We start from the raw sequence: 19,774 nt of genomic DNA on the forward strand, positions 1-19,774 counted from the left end.
CTGCATTTCTACATATAAAAACAATAAAAATTAATGGTCCAAATATTTCTTTACTAGATTTATTATTTTTATTTTTAAATATTCATGATCTCCATGTTAGAGATTACATGTCTTTAAAAATTCAGTCTTAAAATCCATTTCAAAAAAACTAATGGTCCAAATATTTTTTTACTTGAATTATTATTTTTATTTAATAAATCTTTTTTTGAGATTGTTGGATGATTTATTAACACTATCTCTTTTTGAGATGTAAGGATGAATGAGAGAAGAACGTAAGAATACTAAAATCAACAAAGATGGGGCATTGAATGCCATAACATTCCCATTATGGAAAAGAACCAATGCTACTTTAGTGCACAAGGAACCCATAAGAATACAACTTTCACAACTATCTCAGATCTTCATTATCTAAAAAGGTAATAAATTAGCAACGCCACACATACTTCTTTGGGAATCATTGCATATGTTAATAATACCATCTCTTCTCAATTAATATTTCTTCCCAACAAAAAGAAAAAAGAAAAACAAAAAGGTAAACTGAAAAGTGCTGCGTAATCACCCGTCCACCATGTGAATTATGAAATTCTCTGCATATTCTTCAAAGATGAGACCCAAGATTTGTGTCATATTTCCTCTTACACCCTCATTCGAGTTATATGGTTATTGAACCATGGAGATTTAAGAACTGAAAGATTAACCCTTGGTCTGAAACCAAAGCCACGAAGGGGTGTGGCCCATGATCCTCGGCTAGGCTTGTTGCACTTGCGTAGACAAGCCTGACTTTTAGAAGCCAATCTATTTTCTTTGGGCATAGATGCATTCACATGAACATCGAGGCGGCTTTGCTCATCCTTAAGGGGGGTAAGTTTACTTGCTTTCATTGTAAGATCTTCATAAAAGGCTTTATTGATTTCATGGAGAAGTTGTGTAGGAGAATCAAAGGCATTGGTGCCATTGAAGAACATTTGGAATGCTTTGAGAGTTCCTAAATGAATCATTTTACATTGACGAGGCAAGCTATCATTGTAATCTATCAGAATTTTCTCCACCAATTCTTTTTTCTTTTGATCCAATATCTTCTCAATGCATGCTATTGCATCTTGGGTCGTTGCATTTGGGTTTGCCTTCATGATCAATACAACGAGGTTGGATTTCCCCTCCTTACTTTCTTTCTGAAAAGACAGCTATAACTGATTATTACTGTGTATTGAATGGACACATCAGACCTTGACATACACAAAATAAGATGTAATCCTTTAGTAACTAAATTGAATCTAGATTATAGATTTCAAAAATTTGAAATTTGGGTTACCTCATAGCTTTGCAAGTCGTTTAAGAGGCGTGCACAAAGCATGGTGAGTTCCGAGACCTTTTCATAACGAGCATGGTGCGGTATTTCATTTGAGAGCTCTAGAGGAGACAAATATATAGCATGATCACTGACTAGATCAGCTGCAATTGACGTCATCCCAACTTCTATGTATTCCTCTATGGATGGGAGGTAATTGTTTCTGCTCCACTCAGCCTCTTTAAGCCATGCATTCACTGCTCCATTCCACTGCCATTACATTCATGAGATTCTCTACTATTGAAATCCATAAGAAATAGAATAAATTTTATTTCATCACCATGATGGATTAAAAGAAGCTTACCATTTGTCGAAGATCGATAGTAATGTCTCGCCCTTGTTGGTGAAAGGCTTCCTTTGCAATTGTATTAACATGGTCATGTACTGCAGAAAAGAGAACCTTCCCATCCCGAATTAGATTTCTTCCATCCCATCTGAGACTCAATAAAGTGCCAACCATAGTATTAGACCATGTCTCTTCCATTCCCATGCAAATAATGTAGTTAAAGTATGGTGTGGTAGTGCAAGGATTCAAATTGCACATAATGGTTGTTTATTTTTGGATGAGGATTTTAACATTTGGCCATAATTTCCTGAGTCAAAACACCTTGTAAAATCAACTCATTAAGGGGTTTGAAGATCCCGATTAATATTGTAGAGTTTATATTTTATTTTCATTTCACTCACTTACTTCATCAAAACATACATTAAAAAGTTCCCAAATTGCTCGTATTCAGGGCTGTGATGCGAACAAGAATGTAATTAAATAATTTGATCCACCCTAAACAAGCAGGGTTATGTCATTTGATTGGGGCTTCTTGGGTGGGTCGAAATACTAAAACGCTCTCTCTTATTCATGGTTCCTAACCTTGAATGGGGGTGATTTGGATTTTTTTTTTATATGAGGAGGTACCTGGAGGGAAACCCAAATTAAGAAAATAAATCTCCCAAGGGTAATTGAGATTGTTTAACCCCTAAATGATGGGTTGGTTATGGGTTATGACCCCTAAATTATGCTTTTCTATTTTTGAACTTTTTTAATTATTTCATTTCTTTTGAGATGAATTCAGAAATCGTATTGGCCGCTGGGAAACATCCGAGAATTAGTAGCTAATAAGGGGTCCAACTTACACCTTTTGATTGCAGCTGTAAAACTCTGAAGCTCATCCATGGATCCATGAAAATCGAAAAAGTCATCAATAACTGTAACAAGGATCGCAGTCTGGGCACTTGCCAGTCGTGCTAAGGACAAGTGTGGATGATAGCATGTAGTGGCACTTGCAAAGTAGCAATAAACAGTCTTTTCTCGCCCAAACCCTAGGTCACGGATTCCACTCTTTTTTGCCCACCTATTTCAGCAAGTAATTTAGCATCAACCCAAAAGGATGTAAAGTACCCACTTAAGAAAAGACTTCTAATTTTATTAAATTTTGTCAAAACTTTCCAGGTTCAGATTGAAATTGGTCATGCCATGGATCCTAAATTCAAAGACCTTGAGAAATTTAAAGGTACCAAAACATGAAAAATCTTAGAATTGGACTCAAAAATAGAGTTTTATTATACAATACCTTTCAAGCTTTCCCAGTTCATCCTTAAAGTTCGACTGGCGTAAGGTGTAGTTTCTTTTGGCGAGTTCTGCCAACATGTTATGGGTTCGAGCAGCCAATCTACAAATTGCAGTAATTAGAGCAATTAAATTTATATTTTTTTTGCAAGGAAGAGAATCACTAATAAAAGTGTTACAAGTATTACCCATAAATGATGCGAGGTATAAAATATTAGAATAGGTTTGATATTTTAACTTATGGCTTCCATAGATAATGTGTGCAGGCGACGAGATTTGAATCGGTTTTTGGCGAGTCAAAAGAGACCCCTAAGAGTAGAGAGGGCTACAAAAATAAGAGGTTGGTATTTCTGTAAAATATTAAAGGATTTGATTTGGAGAGAGAGAGATATGTTAGTGTCCTTAGGGAGCTAGATAGGAAAAATGTTAAGAGTGATTAGAATGCATATACACAGAACCTGAGTTTACTTGGTTCTTGAGTTAACCCTAAGGGGAACTTCATGAAGGCATTGTTCTGTGGTAAGTTTTAAAATATAGAGGAAATGAATATAAATTATCCTTTTCCTTTGGAAATGGATGGCATAGACAAATCAATATAGTCTACAATTATTGCCTAATAACCGGAAAAAAAAAGATAGAGTTTCCTACCCGAAAGAGCAAGCCTTCCCCATCCACGGCATTTCATTATTTTCAAATTGTTGAATGTGCCAAAAATGTACCAAATGGTCGAGTCGCGCAAGCCATGGAGCACTGAGTTCAAACTCAATCTACAAAACACAACCATAGGCATTAGTAAACCAATACATATTGATTAAAATGCCAAGCAGTCCCACATATTATAGTGATTAAAGTAGAGAAAATCAATTAGTACAATATTAAAATGATCAATGTTTAGGGCTTAAAGTTTAGGGTTTTGGATTTAGGGTTTTATGGTAACAATTATCGTCATCCCATCAATAGGTAAGATAGAAGACCTGATGAGAGTGGGTGTTGCAAACCATGCTATTGTAATGATTATAAGAATCATTTTAGGGTAATCACAAAACATATCCCCATTTTCCCCCAAAAAAAAAAAACCAAATTCATTAAATTTATATCCTTGCGCACTTTGTCATGGTTTAGTTTTTTTGTTTTTTTACTCAAAATGTCCTTCACATACCTGATAGAGACATCATAGACCTAATAGGTTTGTGATGATTCAAGGACCTTGAACTCTAGTGATAGGCCGGTCTTTTGATCCCCAAAGTTGTAAAAGGATCATCACTATGCTAATAGGAATGTGATGGTCCAAGAACCTTATTGACGGACCATCATGGTCTTAAGGGGACCAGGTCCTTTAAGGGATTATGGTGTTAAATGGTCTTTTAGGGGGTTAAAGAATGAAAGTTCCATCGCTGTCCTATTCATATCATGATGGTCTGTCAATAAGGGTGCAAGGACTATCATAATCATGTTAGGACTGTGATGGTGCTTTTACAACTGTATATGTCAAGGGATTGGTCTGTCACTAGCATGGAACATGCTTGGAACATCACGGCCTATTAGATGCATGATGATTCTTCACGGCCCTACGAGTCCATGAAGCGTATGGGTATGGATGTAGATTTAAAAAAATTTGGGTATTTTTAAAAAATTTGAGAAAAGGGAATACTTTTGATCATTACCCATGATTATATGATATCTTTGAAAAAGAAAATCCAGGAGCTTTCTTTAGTTGAACATTCAAACGCGTCTCTCCCCCAATAAAAATCAAATACTATCTTGTATGAACTGAATTCTATAATTATACATTAATGCAATTCCATTATTTATTTATTTTATTTTATTTGAAATTTAAATAAATACTTTCAAACATATGGGGATCCTACAAACCTCATCTCGAAGATCCTTGAGAAAAAGGAAACGATCATAGGTGTTATTGTTGGACAAAGCCTTCTCTAACAGTGATTTGGAGAAGGACATTGCATTTTCAAGTTCGTTTTCTCCCAAGAACATAAAATGGGATGCCTTATAAATACTGAGCATTGGGCTCAAATATTCTTCGTAATTCTCTTCCACATGTGATCTGATTTGAGGGCTGGATAAGTGCCAACAAAACTTACCTGCAAATTGTTACAATCTCCATCAATTAACCCATGAGTTTTATGCAATGGTTTAAAAAACGGATCGGTGACCCGGATCGGGCTTCCAAAAAACCGATCCGGATTGGCGAATCGGCGATCCGGATCGGGAATCGGGTGAATCGGTCAGAATAAAGCTTAAAAAAAATTCGAAAAAATTATTAAAATTCATTACAAATATTGTTTTTTAGGAATTCAATAAAAAATGAGGGTACTCCATTAAGAATTTTCATGTTTTTGAATGAATATGCGAATATTGATATGTTCTTTCCCTGCATGAACCGCCATTCAGCATTTAATTTACAGTATTTCGTGCTCATCCCTACACTGTTGTTGTTGGGCTCGATATGTGAATAATATGGCTGGGATAGGGTGGCCTCAGAATCATCATCTCTCTCATTTTCTCTTTGAATAATATGGATTAAAAAAAAAATAACAAATTTTCAAAAAAATCGATCATGGATTAAAAAAAAAATCACAAATTTTCAAAAAATTCTATCATGGATTACAAAAAAAAATTCGATCATGGATTAAAAAAAAAAAATCACAAATTTTCAAAAAATGCAATCATGGATTACATAAAATTCGATCATGGATTACATAAAATTCGATCATGGATTACAAAAAAAAAACAAAAAAAAAAAAACAAAAAATTCTATCGTGGATTACAAAAAAAGAAAAAAACAGTTCGATCATGGATTACACAAAATTCAATCATGGATTACAAAAAACTCTATCATGGGTTACAAAAAAAGCAAAAAACAAAAAATTCAATCATGGATTACAAAAAAAAAACAAACATTTCGATCATGGATTACAAAAAAAAAAACAAACATTTCGATCATGTATTACAAAACATTCGATCAGGGATTACAAAAATTCTATCATGGGTTACAAAAAAAAAAAAAAAAACAAAAAAAGCGATCATGTATTACAAGAAAAGAAAACAAACATTTCGATCATGGATTACAAAAAATTCTATTATGGGTTACAAAAAACCAAAAAATTCGATCATGGATTACAAAAAAACAAAAACAATTCGATCATGGATTACAAAAAAATTGATCAAGTATTACAAAAAAATCTATCATGGATTACAAAAAAAAAAAAAAAAAGGCGTACGGACTCGCTGATTCATTGTTCCGACTCGCCCATTCCGTACAGTGAATCGGCAAGTCACTGTACGGAATCGTCCGGTTCTCTCTAGAACCGGACGATTTCCGATTTTTCAACCGATCCGGTCCCTTTTCGCGAATTCCGAGTCGAACCGGGCGAGTCCGGTTCGACTCGGCGTTTTTTAAAACGCTGGTTTTATGGATTATACCACCATTTGTCTACTAAAAAATTGAGAGATATGAATGCTGTTATGGCAGATGTCGAAAATACATCGGAAGAAGATATCTTCTAATTGGTTTACGTATTCATTCGAGACTTTAGAATCCATCCCACGCGCTACTAACTCTCACTGAAGTATTTGAGTTAGTTAACTTGGATGTTAAATAATAAAATAGTCTATATATTTGCAAATTATTTACAGTTCACATAGTACCAATCAAAAATTAATAAAGAACAAACAATACATTTTCATGTAGATAACTAATATGAGGAAATAATATATAAAACCACTGGGTAATGAAAGTTCAACGCAAAATGAAAAAGTTAAGAAAATAAGGAACATTGTTTCATGCGGGCTGGAACGCATTTCTACATATACGGTCCATAAAGTATAAAGCATCTATCTTAAAGATGGATGCAAGTTGGTGTTCCATCTAAAAATAATGGAAATTAGCGATCGTATGTCTCTTTTTACTAGAATTATTATTTTTTGTTTTTAAAATTTATTTATTTGTTTATATTCAATGTTAGAGGCTACTTGTTTTTAAAAATTAAGTCTTAAAATCCATCTCCTAAATAAATTTATTAAAAAGCCCGCCTTTCTACATATGCAGGCTTCGGTCTAGAAAATAAAAGAGGGGGGAGAGAGAGATTAAAAAGTTAAGAAAATAAAAGAGGAGAGAGAGACTTCGTGTTGAGGATTGATGTCTTGTATTATGAGGAAATAGATCTGCCAAGGTGGAGTAAAAAAGACGACTCCGGAAGGTCGTTAAGGGTTAAGGGGAAAATGTAGATCTCTTTGTAATTAGATAAAAATAGAGAGGCGTGAGGAAGAGAGAGTATTGCCAGTAAAGAAGCTCTAATCTCCCATGGACGTAGGCACGTTGCCGAACCATGTATATCTTTGTGTTGTGGATGGTTGTCTCTTTCTTTTGTGTTTGTTTCTTCTTTTTTGCTTTCGTAGATTGCTTTTCGTTTCTACACTTCATACACTAAATTGAGTTATAATGTGATGATGGGCCTTGCTATCTTCAGATGGGACAAATCTAATAAATCCAGAACTCAAAAGTGGAAGCTTTACTTTTGTCGTACTCAATTGGGACCATGACGAATGAGCCAAGAAAAAAGTATTTAATTACGTAAAAATGGTATCCTAATATGGTGTGGTCTTTTTATATGCCATCATTACATCCAAGGTCGGTCAACGTGTTTCTTTTTTTTATGGAATTATCCCTCTGTCTGAGGATGTCATTGTCGGACATTTTTTAAAAAAAACTTAAGTTGTGGTCCAAGTATGAAATTCTCATAACTTTTTTTGTTTTTTTTCAAAACTTAAGTTGCAGTTCGAGGTTGAAATTCTCATAACAAAACTTAAATTTTGAAAAAAAAAAAGTTGTCTAGGAATACCATCCCCAAACCGTTTTTGTTTTTCAAAATTTAAGTTTTGGCCCCAGAATTTCAACCTCAGACCGAAAATTAAGTTTTGAAAAAAAAAAAAGCTGTCCAAGAATGATATCATCGGACCGCAACTTTAAGTTTTTTTTTTTTGTTTTTAAAAAAAGCATTGACTGAGGGGTAATTTTGTAAAAAAAAAAAAAGTAACGTTGATCGATTTTGATTGTAATTTTTTAATATAAAAAGTGCAACCCGTATTTTTCTAACTTATTTAAAATCCATACTTAAATAATTAAAAAAAATAGTGAGGGCAACCCAAAAAAATGGCTCACTTGGGGACACACGGTATCCATGGGTCCGTAGAAGTCTAAATGCAAGTGAATCCTTGTACATTTCTTCTACCACCAGGAGATTCGCATTGTTTTCTTCATCATCTTCCATCCAAACCCTGCTCTTTTCAACAAAATATCAAAATTTCGTACCATATAGAAGAAAAAAAAAAAAAAAATGATGAATTAGTAAGAAAAGCCTACGAAAATCTATGAGCGCCTTGACGAATTTCTTATTCTATTCTATATTAATTTTTTGGAAAATTTAGATGTGATAATTACGCAGAGGTCCTAAATTTAATGAAATTTTCAAGGAGGTTGACTGGTTCAACGTTCTAAACATCAACCCACTACTTTTTTTCGTCTTTTTTATATTTTTCAGTTTTGCCGTTCAGTCTTATAGTCCAATGTTCTAAATATTGAACAATTTTTATTTAAAACTAAAAACTTATCGGAAGTGCAGGGACCAAAATCCTCGGACCGCTTGGCTTGCACAAACATTATAGAAGCTACGTGGTCTGAGGGCTGAATCCTTGGAATACTTTGATGTGAGGTCCGAAACCTTGGAACGCTTGGCTTGCACAAGGTTCACACAAGCCAAGCTGTCTAAAGTTCCAAACCTCAAACTGCTACCTGGACTGTGAATTTTACAATCCAAACCGTCCGAAGTTCCAGATCTCGGACCACCTGGCTTGTGCAATCTTCATTGAAGCCAAGCAGTCCGAGTATCAAGACCTTGTTCTATGTTGTGTTGTGAACTACTTACATATATGTATCGTTTAACACTTTTTGTATCTCTTCTGAAAAGTACTCTTCCAACCCTAAATTCTCCAATAAGTCGACCATCCATAGCTTAATGAACCCCTCGTCCACAGGATATGTTGCAGGAGCTGTATCAGCATCGTTCGTTATCTTTACAAAGCTACATTCAACATAAAAAACAAAGAACAGGAAAAAGAGAAAAAGATACAGCTGTAGCTCCCATAGTGTTTTTGTGTTTTTCTTCTACCTCCATTTTCAACTTTCTGAAACATGGATTTGAGATAGTTGAGGAAATCGGAATCCTTTGTAGCTATGAATGCGCATGCTGTTGAAGAAGGAGATCCAAATAGGGACCCATCAGGGCCCTTGAATTGTAAGACCTCTCCAAAATCGATCTGGTACGTTGCTGGCATTGCTTCCAAATGATATAACAGAGCAACTTCGTAATTTTGTGTCAAATTTTCCCTACAAAAGGATCAAAATATGTTGAAACAAATCGAAAGCATACCAGTCGAACTTCAATCAAGAAAATCAAATAAGCAATCTAGAAAGAGAATATTTACCTTTCAAAAATTCTCTCTCTTTCTCTAAAAAGAGATTTTACAAGCGCTGGGAAACCTTTGGGAAAGATTTCCAGTCCTTTGCTCTGAGCCAGTTCAATCGTACCAAGAAGAATGATAGTAAACCATTGAGTTGCAAATTGTGGAGAATGTTCAAGCAAGAGCTTCTCTATGTTTCCATGAATGAAGTCCAACCCTAGTACGACAATATTATTGGTACAAGGGTTTTAGTGCAAACAATCATATGATTCGTGTTTTCTTTTTCATATTTTTTTTTTGGATAATTCAGTGGGGGAAGATAGACCCTTACCCATTTTTTCAAATAATCGAGGAGTAAGTTTTTTTTAAAATGTTAATGTGGTAGTGTTAGGAAATAGAAATCACTAGGTAGTGACTAAGGTGTGGGGATACTACCTATACGACCCCGACGTGTTTCCATTTCCTTTCTTTCTTGATACTACACTCGCAGCATTGACTAGGGTAAGAACGGGTCGGATCGGGGCTGGATCCTACCAGATCCATATCTAGATCAGGATATTATACATTGGATCTACGTTGGATCCGGGTTCAAGACAGATCAGGATCCAAATATTATGTTGGATCTGGATTTAGATCCAAATAGTGTATCGGATACTACTCTATATATAATGATATATAATGTTCGTTGGTGAGGGAAGGTCGTGGATTTCATTTTGTATACCGCGTCCAAGACACCCATCTAACCTCTTTCATGCAAACCAAATGGAGTAACACTCGAATGTCACTCAACATGGATCACATTATTGTGTGTTTAGAAATAGAGTAGTTAGAAAACGGGAGCAGTTCAACTGTGCACGAGCCAAAACATTAATGGGGGAGTAGGGCGGGCCGGGCAGCCCAATCGAGCCTGATACGGCTTGGCCCTAGAAAAGTAGGGTCGAGGCCACAAACTGTGATCCGAGGGGCGGGTTAAGGCCAATGCCAGCTAGCCTGGACCTATTTCCTTTCTTATTTTTTTCTTTTATTTTGTATTCATTTATTTTTGTCTTAGGCCGCCGGGTATATGGGGAGAAGGGTTGGGTTAGGGTCACGGATGGCCCGGCCCATTACCATTACAGGGGAGAATGATTCCATGCAACAAAAGGCATGTGCTAGGATGGAAGGTAAAACAAATCACAACGCAATTGATAAAAATATCCATACAGAAACAAAAGGTTACGTGATTAGGGTAGTAGGACGCCACCGCATGAGTTCAATTCTTGTTATGGATGGAGAACATCTTCCCCACTGAGCTACCGACAAAAAAAAAAAAAAATCTTATTAGTAAGGGGAAAAAGTTGTTTGCGTACCTCTCCCCATGCACTCGTGACCTACGTCCCAAGTCTTGAGGGCAACAATGCATGCAAATGTAGCAGGTAGGCACTCAGCGGTGGGAGAGGGAGAGTTGCAGTCATCTTCCCCTCCCCAAAATCCCCCATCTTTTTGATTCTCAATAATCCATTCTAAACACTTTGGAAACATGGGCTCCCCTCCACATTTATCACTTGGAATCATGGCCACCCATGCAATATCATAAGCAGATGGATTGTGGATGTGGACCTTCATCTCACGCATCATTTGCTTCATCTCTTTAACTAAAACTTCAATATATTTCTCCATCTCCTTTTCTAAAAATCGTAACACCCACTAAAATAAGATTTCTAATACCTCTCTCTCTATTTAAGTACTGTTACTTCTCTCTAAAATGTTTTAATACCTCTCTCTCTCTCTCTCTCTCTGCGTAAGCAGATGCATGGGAGAAGAGGTTATTTATAGGTCCCCAAGGAGGCGCCCGAATACTGTAGGAAGTAGGTTCTGTTTTCACACCATGGAGGCTCCGTTTTCGTCAGTTGGAAGTCAAAAGGGTTGGGAGCAAACCTTCGTGGAAACGGAACCTGACCTGATAAGGACACGAGTGGCGCCTAAATGTTTTCTTTCTTTCTTTCTTTTGGACCCAGTTTCTATGCGAAATGAAATGCGGACCTATTAATAACTCTATTATTGAGGTGGAGTTTTTTATTTAATTTTTAAAAATTTTTAATGCTAACGTAGAGTTCATGGATATGAAAAAATAAATAAATTTTAAAATTCAAAAATAATAATTCTAGTAAAAAAACGTTTGGACCAATGGTTTAAAAAATGGATCGGTGACCCTGATCGGGCTTCCAAAAAACCGATCCGGATCGGTGAATCGGCGATCCGGATCGGGAATCCGGTGAATCGGTCAGAATAAAGCTTAAAAAAAATTCGAAAAAATTATTAAAATTCATTATAAATATTGTTTTTTAGGAATTCAATAAAAAATGAGGGTACTCCATTAATAATTTTCATGTTTTTGAATGAATATGCGAATATTGATATGTTCTTTCCCTGCATGAACCGCCATTCAGCATTTAATTTACAGTATTTCGTGCTCATCCCTACACTGTTGCTGTTGGGACTCGATATGTGAATAATATGGCTGGGATAGGGTGGCCTCAGAATCATCATCTCTCTCATTTTCTCTTTGAATAATATGGATTAAAAAAAATAAATAACAAATTTTCAAAAAAATCGATCATGGATTAAAAAAAAAATCACAAATTTTCAAAAAATTCTATCATGGATTACAAAAAAAAATTCGATCATGGATTAAAAAAAAAAAATCACAAATTTTCAAAAAATTCAATCATGGATTACATAAAATTCGATCATGGATTACAAAAAAAAACAAAAAATTCAATCGTGGATTACAAAAAAAGAAAAAAACAGTTCGATCATGGATTACAAAAAATTCAATCATGGATTACAAAAAACTCTATCATGGATTACAAAAAACTCTATCATGGGTTACAAAAAAAGCAAAAAACAAAAAATTCAATCATGGATTACAAAAAAAAAAACAAACATTTCGATCATGGATTACAAAAAAAAAACAAACATTTCGATCATGTATTACAAAACATTCGATCATGGATTACAAAAAATTCTATCATGGGTTATAAAAAAAACAAAAAAAACAAAAAAAGCGATCATGGATTACAAGAAAAGAAAACAAACATTTCGATCATGGATTACAAAAAATTCTATTATGGGTTACAAAAAACCAAAAAATTCGATCATGGATTACAAAAAAACAAAAACAATTCGATCATGGATTACAAAAAAACAAAAACAATTCGATCATGGATTACAAAAAAATCGATCAAGTATTACAAAAAAATCTATCATGGATTACAAAAAAAAAAAAAAAAAAAAAAAAAAAAAAAAAAAAAAAAAAAAAAAAAAAAAAAAAACCGTATGGACTAGTCGATTCACTGTTCGGACTCGCCGATTCCGTACAATGAAGTCACTGTACGGAATCGTCCGGTTCTCTCTAGAACCGGACGATTTTCCATTTTTCAACCGATCCGATCCCTTTTTACGAATTCCGAGTCGAACAGGGCGACTCGGCGTTTTTTAAAACGCTAGTTTGGACCGTTAGTTCTTATTGCTTTATATAAAACACCTATTAGCATCCATCTTTAAAATGGATGGTTTCCACTTTTTGCGCGCTAATCATGTCCGCATGAAACCATTTTTTTTCTCTTTTTGTAAATTTTTTTAGATTTTTTATATCCAATAAAAAAGAAATTTGTTATTAATTATTCAGTTCTCGTAAACTTATGGCCAATTACGCTATCATAATGAAAGCTTAGAGCGCAAGTACGGCAAATTAGAAAACCATCGACATTGACTCCCATGATGAACACGTACTAGATGACCACGAATCAATTTCCATTGTAAGTTAATCGTCACCGTCCATTGTTCAGAATGGACGACACGTACGCCCTCGTACAACTTACTTTACCCCATAGGAAATTTGTACACTACGGAGCTTCCCAGGTGTAAAAGTTCCATTATTTCTTGGAGGTACGCAATATTATTGTCTATAGGGTTGGCGATCGGCCGGGCTTGGGCTGGGTCAACATGGCCCTATCCTGGTTCTGTTCCTCAGTGGCTAGTGTTGGCCCAATCAAGGCTAAGCTGGGGCTAAATAATTTTGTTTAAAAAAAAACAAAACAAAAAAAATTAAAATAAGGGTCAGGATGTGCCGACCCAGTTTTGGCCTTGATGCTAGCCCGACACGCCCAGGCCCTTAGGTTTCTATATACTACACTACTATATACTCTATTTATCCTATGCCAATACTATGTGGGAAAGGTCTCTATACTTTATCTATAGCATAGAAGATCTATGTTTCCTTTACCATCCAGCTGAGCTCCTCACTATTTGATCCTAGATGCGATACCATAGAGTATTTTATTTTTAATTTTTTTATTACAAATTGTATGAATATGAAATTTTGTACGTGTCATCTTCTCATTGGGACGCACCTATAAACAATTATTAAAAATATTTTTCAATAAAATAAATGACCAAAATACCCCTTGAATTTTTTAGGGGTATTTTGATCATTTTATTTTTTTTTTAGAAATATTTGTTTTATATTTTTTTACAAGTGTGAGTTTAATAGAGGATTGGATGCCAAAAGTTTGGTATCAAAATGTTTTTATATAAAAAATAAAAAATAAAAAAGTGTAGAGACATGATATTGTGATTGGGGCAATCTTAACCCTCCATTCAGAATGATAGTTGGATAAAGGGCAGCATATAAGTTTCATGTTGTAGGGGAAGCATAAAGGTATATACTTCCCCTTCCATCCAACCGTCCACTTTAGATCACAAAAGCCACTGACCATTTGATCTAAAATTTGACGCTTCAAAGTATTTTATTTTTATTTTTTTACAAATTATATGAATATGAAATTTGGTATATGCTATCATCTCAATGCGGTGCACCTAAAAAATATTTAAAAAAATTTGATAAAATATAATGACCAAAATACCTTTGAAAATTTGAGGGGCATTTTAATAACTTTATTCAAGGGAAAAATATCTCTATATCTCCTATTTTTATATTTTATTTCTTGATAAACCCAATGTTTTAAAAGATATTTTTATTTCTTGATAAACTTATTTTTTAACCTAAACAAATGTGAGAAAGACAAACTATTTCTAAAGGGTGCAGTTTGTATACAGATGCATCGGTAGCTGTAGAGGTAAGGTGCACTTTCAAATTTTGTCATGGTATATAATTTTGATGTAAAATGTTCTTAGGATTATCTCAAAATCTATTTTTATATCTAATTATAAAATTTTAAATTTAAAAAATAGTTAAAATCAAGTAGATCTATAAACATATAACAATCTTGAAAATGGACATTGTGGATAATATGTTGTAAAATGCACTATTTCTGATAGTTAAAATCTTTTTCTTTTTCATGGTCATACATCTCGATGTCGAGATGATCAATCAAAGGGTTTTTCAATGCTATGAAGCCTAAAAATAAAGGGTATGGAGATATTTTCCTTTATTTTATTGGGATTTTTTTTATATTTACAGGTGTGCATTTAAGAGATGAGTGGATACCCAAAATCCAGTGATAAAATGTTTGTAGAAAAATTAAAAATAAAATATCATAGATGCATGAAATTGTGATTTGGGTCATCTCAGCCTTCCATTCACAATTGATGGTTAGACAGAAAAATATATAAAACTTTTATGCAATAGAAGAAGCATAGAAAGCTTGCCTTTTACTCCCTCCTCTAAAAACCATAATTTAGGAGTAACTACTCATTATGAAAATAATCGTGATGAGATTAGTCGATGACTCCATTTTTGGGATACCATGGAGAAAAAAAAAAAAGGAAAAATTACAAAAAGAACTCCAAAAACATACTTCTATGCAACTTACCCTCAACTTAGTTTTTTCTTTCACTTTTTCCCCAAAACAAACATTCTATGCAAATAACCAAATGGAAAAAGTTCATCTTTTTAAGACCAAAATACCCTTGCCATACACATAAAAATTGTTAGAAGAAATAACAATTTTTATACCTCAAGATATCTTTTAAAACCTTTGGATCTATTATGATATGAAGCCTAAAAATAAAAGATACGGAGATATTTTTCTTTATTTTATTGGGATTTTTTTTATATTTTTACAGGTGTTCATTTAAGAGATGAGTGGATACCCAAAATCCAGAGATAAAATATTTGTAAAAAAAATTAAAAATAAAATATTATAGATGCATAAAATTGTGATTTGGGTCATCTCAGCCTTCCATTCACAATTGATGGTTAGATTGAAAAATATATAAAAATTTTATGCAATAGAAGAAGCATAGAAAGCTTGCCTTTTACTACCTCATCTAAAAACCATAAGTTAGGAGTAACTACTCATTTATGAAAATAATCATGTTGTGATTAGTTGATGAATCCATTTTTTGGGATACGATGGTGAAAGAAAAGGGGAAAATTACAAAAAAAAAAAAAAACTCCTAAAACCATACTTTCTATGCAACTTATCCCCAACTTAATTTTTTCTTTCACTTTTTTCCCCAAAACAAACTTTCTATGCAAATAACCTAATGAAAAAAGTTCATCTTTTTTAGACTAAAATTCCCTTGCCGTACACAAAAAACGTTTTTGGCCAAATTTGACGTTGACTTTTTGACCCCAGTAGCACATTGCCCGAGTCGTATTATCACATTGCCGGAGCGCACAAGTGCTAGACTGCCCTAAAATAACTACCGGACCGCCTTTTACATAGTGTCAAAACCCTGAAATTCAGTAACATCTACTGCAGGACCACCTTTTGCAACTGCCGAAGCGCTTTATGCAACTGCTGGACCGTACTTTACACAATGCTGGAGCCCTACTACCAGAACGCACTTTACACAGTATCGGGAGCTCACTTTACACAGTGTTGAAGCCCTACTGCCGTGCAACAATTTACACAGTGTCGGAGCCCTCCTATCGGACCGCAGTCGGAGCCCCTATTTTGGTGGGATAGAGGAGAGAGACCTGGGTAAAAAAAAAATAAGGGAGGGTAATTTAGGTATTATTTTATTTTTTATTTGATTGGAGGTTGTTTGCATAAAAACTGTATTTGGAAAAAAAACGAGTTAGAAGTTGGATAAAAATTGTAGTCTTGAGGGTTTTTTTGAATTTTTTCCCAAAAAAATAATGCAACTTAAGAGAGATGAAAGGTGTTAAGTTCCATCGGGTGAAAATGAATCCTTCATATATTTTTGGGTTGGGGACACGTGTTGTTGTCTGAGGGGACCCACCCTAAGACTGCTGGCGCTCTTAACAAGGCAGCCATTTATACCGTGACAATGGTGTGGCAAACCAAAACGTGCCACAGAGTTACTAAGACTATTGCGTTAGCGGCGCCACAAGAAGAAAAATCGTAATATCTGACACAAGAATGGTACAAGGATTTATGACCTCAAGTTACCATCGTCCTCGTCGGAAAATAATTTCATTAGGCCTTGTCTCCCTCTAATAGTTAGGATAATCTAGTATCCAATGTCTAGGATCATCTCCGTTATGTGGGATTGCTCATGTGACAATATGAAGCTAAAATACCCATCGATTTTCATATCGAATGGTAAACTTTTAATTTTCAAAAATGGCTAAAATCAAGTATATCTATAGACTAATGTTCACAAAATCGAACCGAAACAGTTAACCGATTTTGAAGCTGGGAGCGGTTTGAACAGGAATTGGACTAACCGGGGCCGTTAACCGTTTTAATCGGTCAAGTAGTTTTTTTTTTTTTTTAAAAAAGATAAAAAACGTCGAAAAAAATTAAAAATAATTTGAAAAAAAATAGAAAAGCTTAGATTAAGTGTATACTATTACATTACATATATTTATCTTACAAAAAAAACTTGAAACAACTTTTTATATAAATTAATATTTGAATACTATGAAGATATGCAAGACAATTTAGAATTTGAGATTAATTCAATTAATGAAGTTACAAAGTCCAACTAACAATGCTAGAAGTATGAGAGCGGCGAGGGGGATCATGATATTATTGTGTTTCACTATCAGGATTTACGGGGCGAAAAATCCCAAAAATCCTTAAAAATCCTAAAATCCAAATTTTATTTTTCATTCAATAAACCCTAAAATCCCTATAATCCCCAAAATCGACCTCTAATTTTTTGTTTTTGTTCTAAATTTCGTTCATTTATTTTATGCAATCAATAATTTCACACAAATATTGTTTATATATATTCTCATATTCATCACATAAAACATATTTTTATAAATGTATATATTATATAACATTAAAAACAATCCTCACAAAAAAAATATCAATTTTATTTTTCATTCAATAAACCCGAAAATCCCGAAAATCCTTAAAATCCCCAAAATTGACCTCCAAATTTTTGTTTTTGTTCTAAAATTTGTTTATTTATTTTATGCAATCAATAATCTCACGAAAATATTGTGTATATATATTCTCATATTCATCACAAAAAACATATTTTTATAAATATATATATTATATAACATTAAAAATAAAAAAACCCTAAATTCCTAAAATCAAGCTCCAAAAAACCCTAAATTCTTAAAATCGAGCTCCAAAAAACCCTAAATTCCTAAAATTGAGCCCCAAAAACCTTAAATTCCTAAAATCGAGCTCCAAAAAACCCTAAATTCCTAAAATAGAGCTCCAAATTATTTTTTTTGCTGTTCAAAAATCGTTTTTTTATTTATTACAATAACTAATACTAGTCAAATATTGTCCGAAAAATCCTAAAAAAGCTGCAAAATTAAGAAAAAATTTAAAAACCGAAATCATGCCCATTTCAAATTTTCAAAAATTAAAAACAAGTACTTTCGTCTTGTGTAAAAAAAAATCATTTTGAAGTGAAAAAAACAGACACGCGAGTAATAACCGAAAATATTTAGTATTTTGATAATAACATAAATTAAAACGGATATTTACCTAATTTTCTCTAAAACGTATTAACAAAATACATGTAGCCTATATTTTCATGTGAAATGTTTTTCCAGAGATTAATTTCATATGAACCAATCCATAGTATTGCAGCATGTTTTTCCTCCAAGTCGAAGTCGGTCATAATCAGTTAATTTACAAGCAACCAGCGTTTTACAAATGGACACTACTAGCAACCTTTTGAAGCCCAAATTCTAGCATAAAATAATGGCCCAGTTAAAAAATGCTCTAGTAGATTAAAATAAATAAATCAACATTAAAAGTACAAAAAAATATGGAAATGTTTTCCATGTGACTCAACTCACCTATGTAATATATAGTATATGTGGCCTTTCGGGTTGCAATCGTCAGATCTTAGTAGGCGGTTAAGAGTAATTGAGACACCATGTCATAAGCAAGGTTGTGAGTATCGGATCTTGATCTGACAGCTTAAAATATTTTATTTTTAATCTTTATTTTATGAATCATGCTGTAATTATGATTAAAAATGATAAAAATAATAAAAAATATTTTCCATTCCAAAAAGTTATCAAAATACCCCTGAAACTTTTTGATAAATTTTGATTATTTATTTTATAAAAAAGTATATTTTATTTTTTTGCTAGGTGTGACCCAATTAGGAGGTGGGACACTCAAATTTCAGCCACAAAAGTTTTGTAGAAAAAAAGACTTATTGTGACATGAGCAATCCTAATCGATGATTCAAAAAATCCTAAACATAAGAGATATTGGGATGATAATTTTGCTAGATTCTCCCAACCTAGACATTATTAGAAAGGGAAATAAAGCCAGAGTAATTTCCTGACCAAGTATGATGATGATCTCGAAATCATAAATCCTTGTACCATTCTTTTGTCAGACATGCTTTTTTTCATTTACTGCGTCGAGAATTCAACTGTAGATGACACCACCACATGACATGTCATTGTCTCTCACACCCTAGTCAAAGTGCAACCCCCCCCCCACCCATATGGCTGCCTTTCGAAGTGGGCCACCCTTCTTAGGTAGCTAGCCTATGACAACAAACCCATGTACCCAACCCAAAACCAGATAAAAAGGTTCATTTTCCCCCTATGGAAGTTCATGGTGCCCAACGTTTTCATCTTTAGCAGGTTTCCCCGGAGGGGTTAATATGGGGGCATTGAATCTTTTAACTTTTTTTCTTGGTCTCGCATGACATGCAAGTACTGTATGTTGTAGCACATCATCTTCTGCAGCACCTATTCAAAGCTCCTACCGGAGCAAGAGTGTACATTTATTCCCTAAGAACAAATTTGGGAATATGTTTTTGATCCTAGATTTTGGAACTCATCTAAAAATCACTATACGATTATATTCAAAATAAAAAATTTGAATTTTTATTTCTCACTTAGATCTCACCCTTCAAAAAAATGTACAATTTCTATTCAGTCTAGAGGTATTATGTTTCTTCTAGTCCACAAGGAATGTAATTTGGAAGTTATTTTTATTATGACAGCAAAAGGTTTGAGGAAGTTATAT

General features: G+C 33.8%; 1 protein-coding gene across 1 annotated transcript; it reads right to left on the bottom strand.

Moving 5' to 3' along the window:
* Nucleotides 1-328: 328 nt before the first annotated feature.
* TPS04 (terpene synthase 04) lies at nucleotides 329-11,174 on the bottom strand. The gene is made up of 12 exons (XM_020665509.2): nucleotides 10,742-11,174; nucleotides 9,417-9,609; nucleotides 9,101-9,318; nucleotides 8,858-8,981; nucleotides 8,095-8,210; nucleotides 4,785-5,014; nucleotides 3,561-3,679; nucleotides 2,917-3,015; nucleotides 2,482-2,697; nucleotides 1,653-1,782; nucleotides 1,313-1,558; nucleotides 329-1,172 (listed from the first exon to the last, which is right to left on the bottom strand). The coding sequence occupies exons 1-12, from the start codon at nucleotides 11,049-11,051 to the stop codon at nucleotides 636-638; spliced, it is 2,538 nt and encodes an 845-aa protein (XP_020521168.1). The 5' UTR covers nucleotides 11,052-11,174; the 3' UTR covers nucleotides 329-635.
* Nucleotides 11,175-19,774: the final 8,600 nt, after the last annotated feature.

The sequence above is a fragment of the Amborella trichopoda genome, chromosome 2 (genome assembly GCF_054954075.1).
Source record: "Amborella trichopoda isolate Santa Cruz 75 chromosome 2, AtrichopodaSantaCruz75HAP2 v2.0, whole genome shotgun sequence".
Taxonomy (NCBI): domain Eukaryota; kingdom Viridiplantae; phylum Streptophyta; class Magnoliopsida; order Amborellales; family Amborellaceae; genus Amborella; species Amborella trichopoda.

What these genes read in the sequence shown, in the direction of transcription:
- TPS04 (XM_020665509.2), bottom strand. Translation starts at nt 11,051, where the DNA reads ATGGAGAAATATATTGAAGTTTTAGTTAAAGAGATGAAGCAAATGATG. An exon ending in TCACGAGTGCATGGGGAGAG is followed by an intron (nt 9,610 to 10,741) that starts GTACGCAAACAA and finishes TTGTCGTACTAG; the next exon opens with GGTTGGACTTCATTCATGGA. An exon ending in TCAGAAAGTTGAAAATGGAG is followed by an intron (nt 8,982 to 9,100) that starts GTAGAAGAAAAA and finishes ATGCTGATACAG; the next exon opens with CTCCTGCAACATATCCTGTG.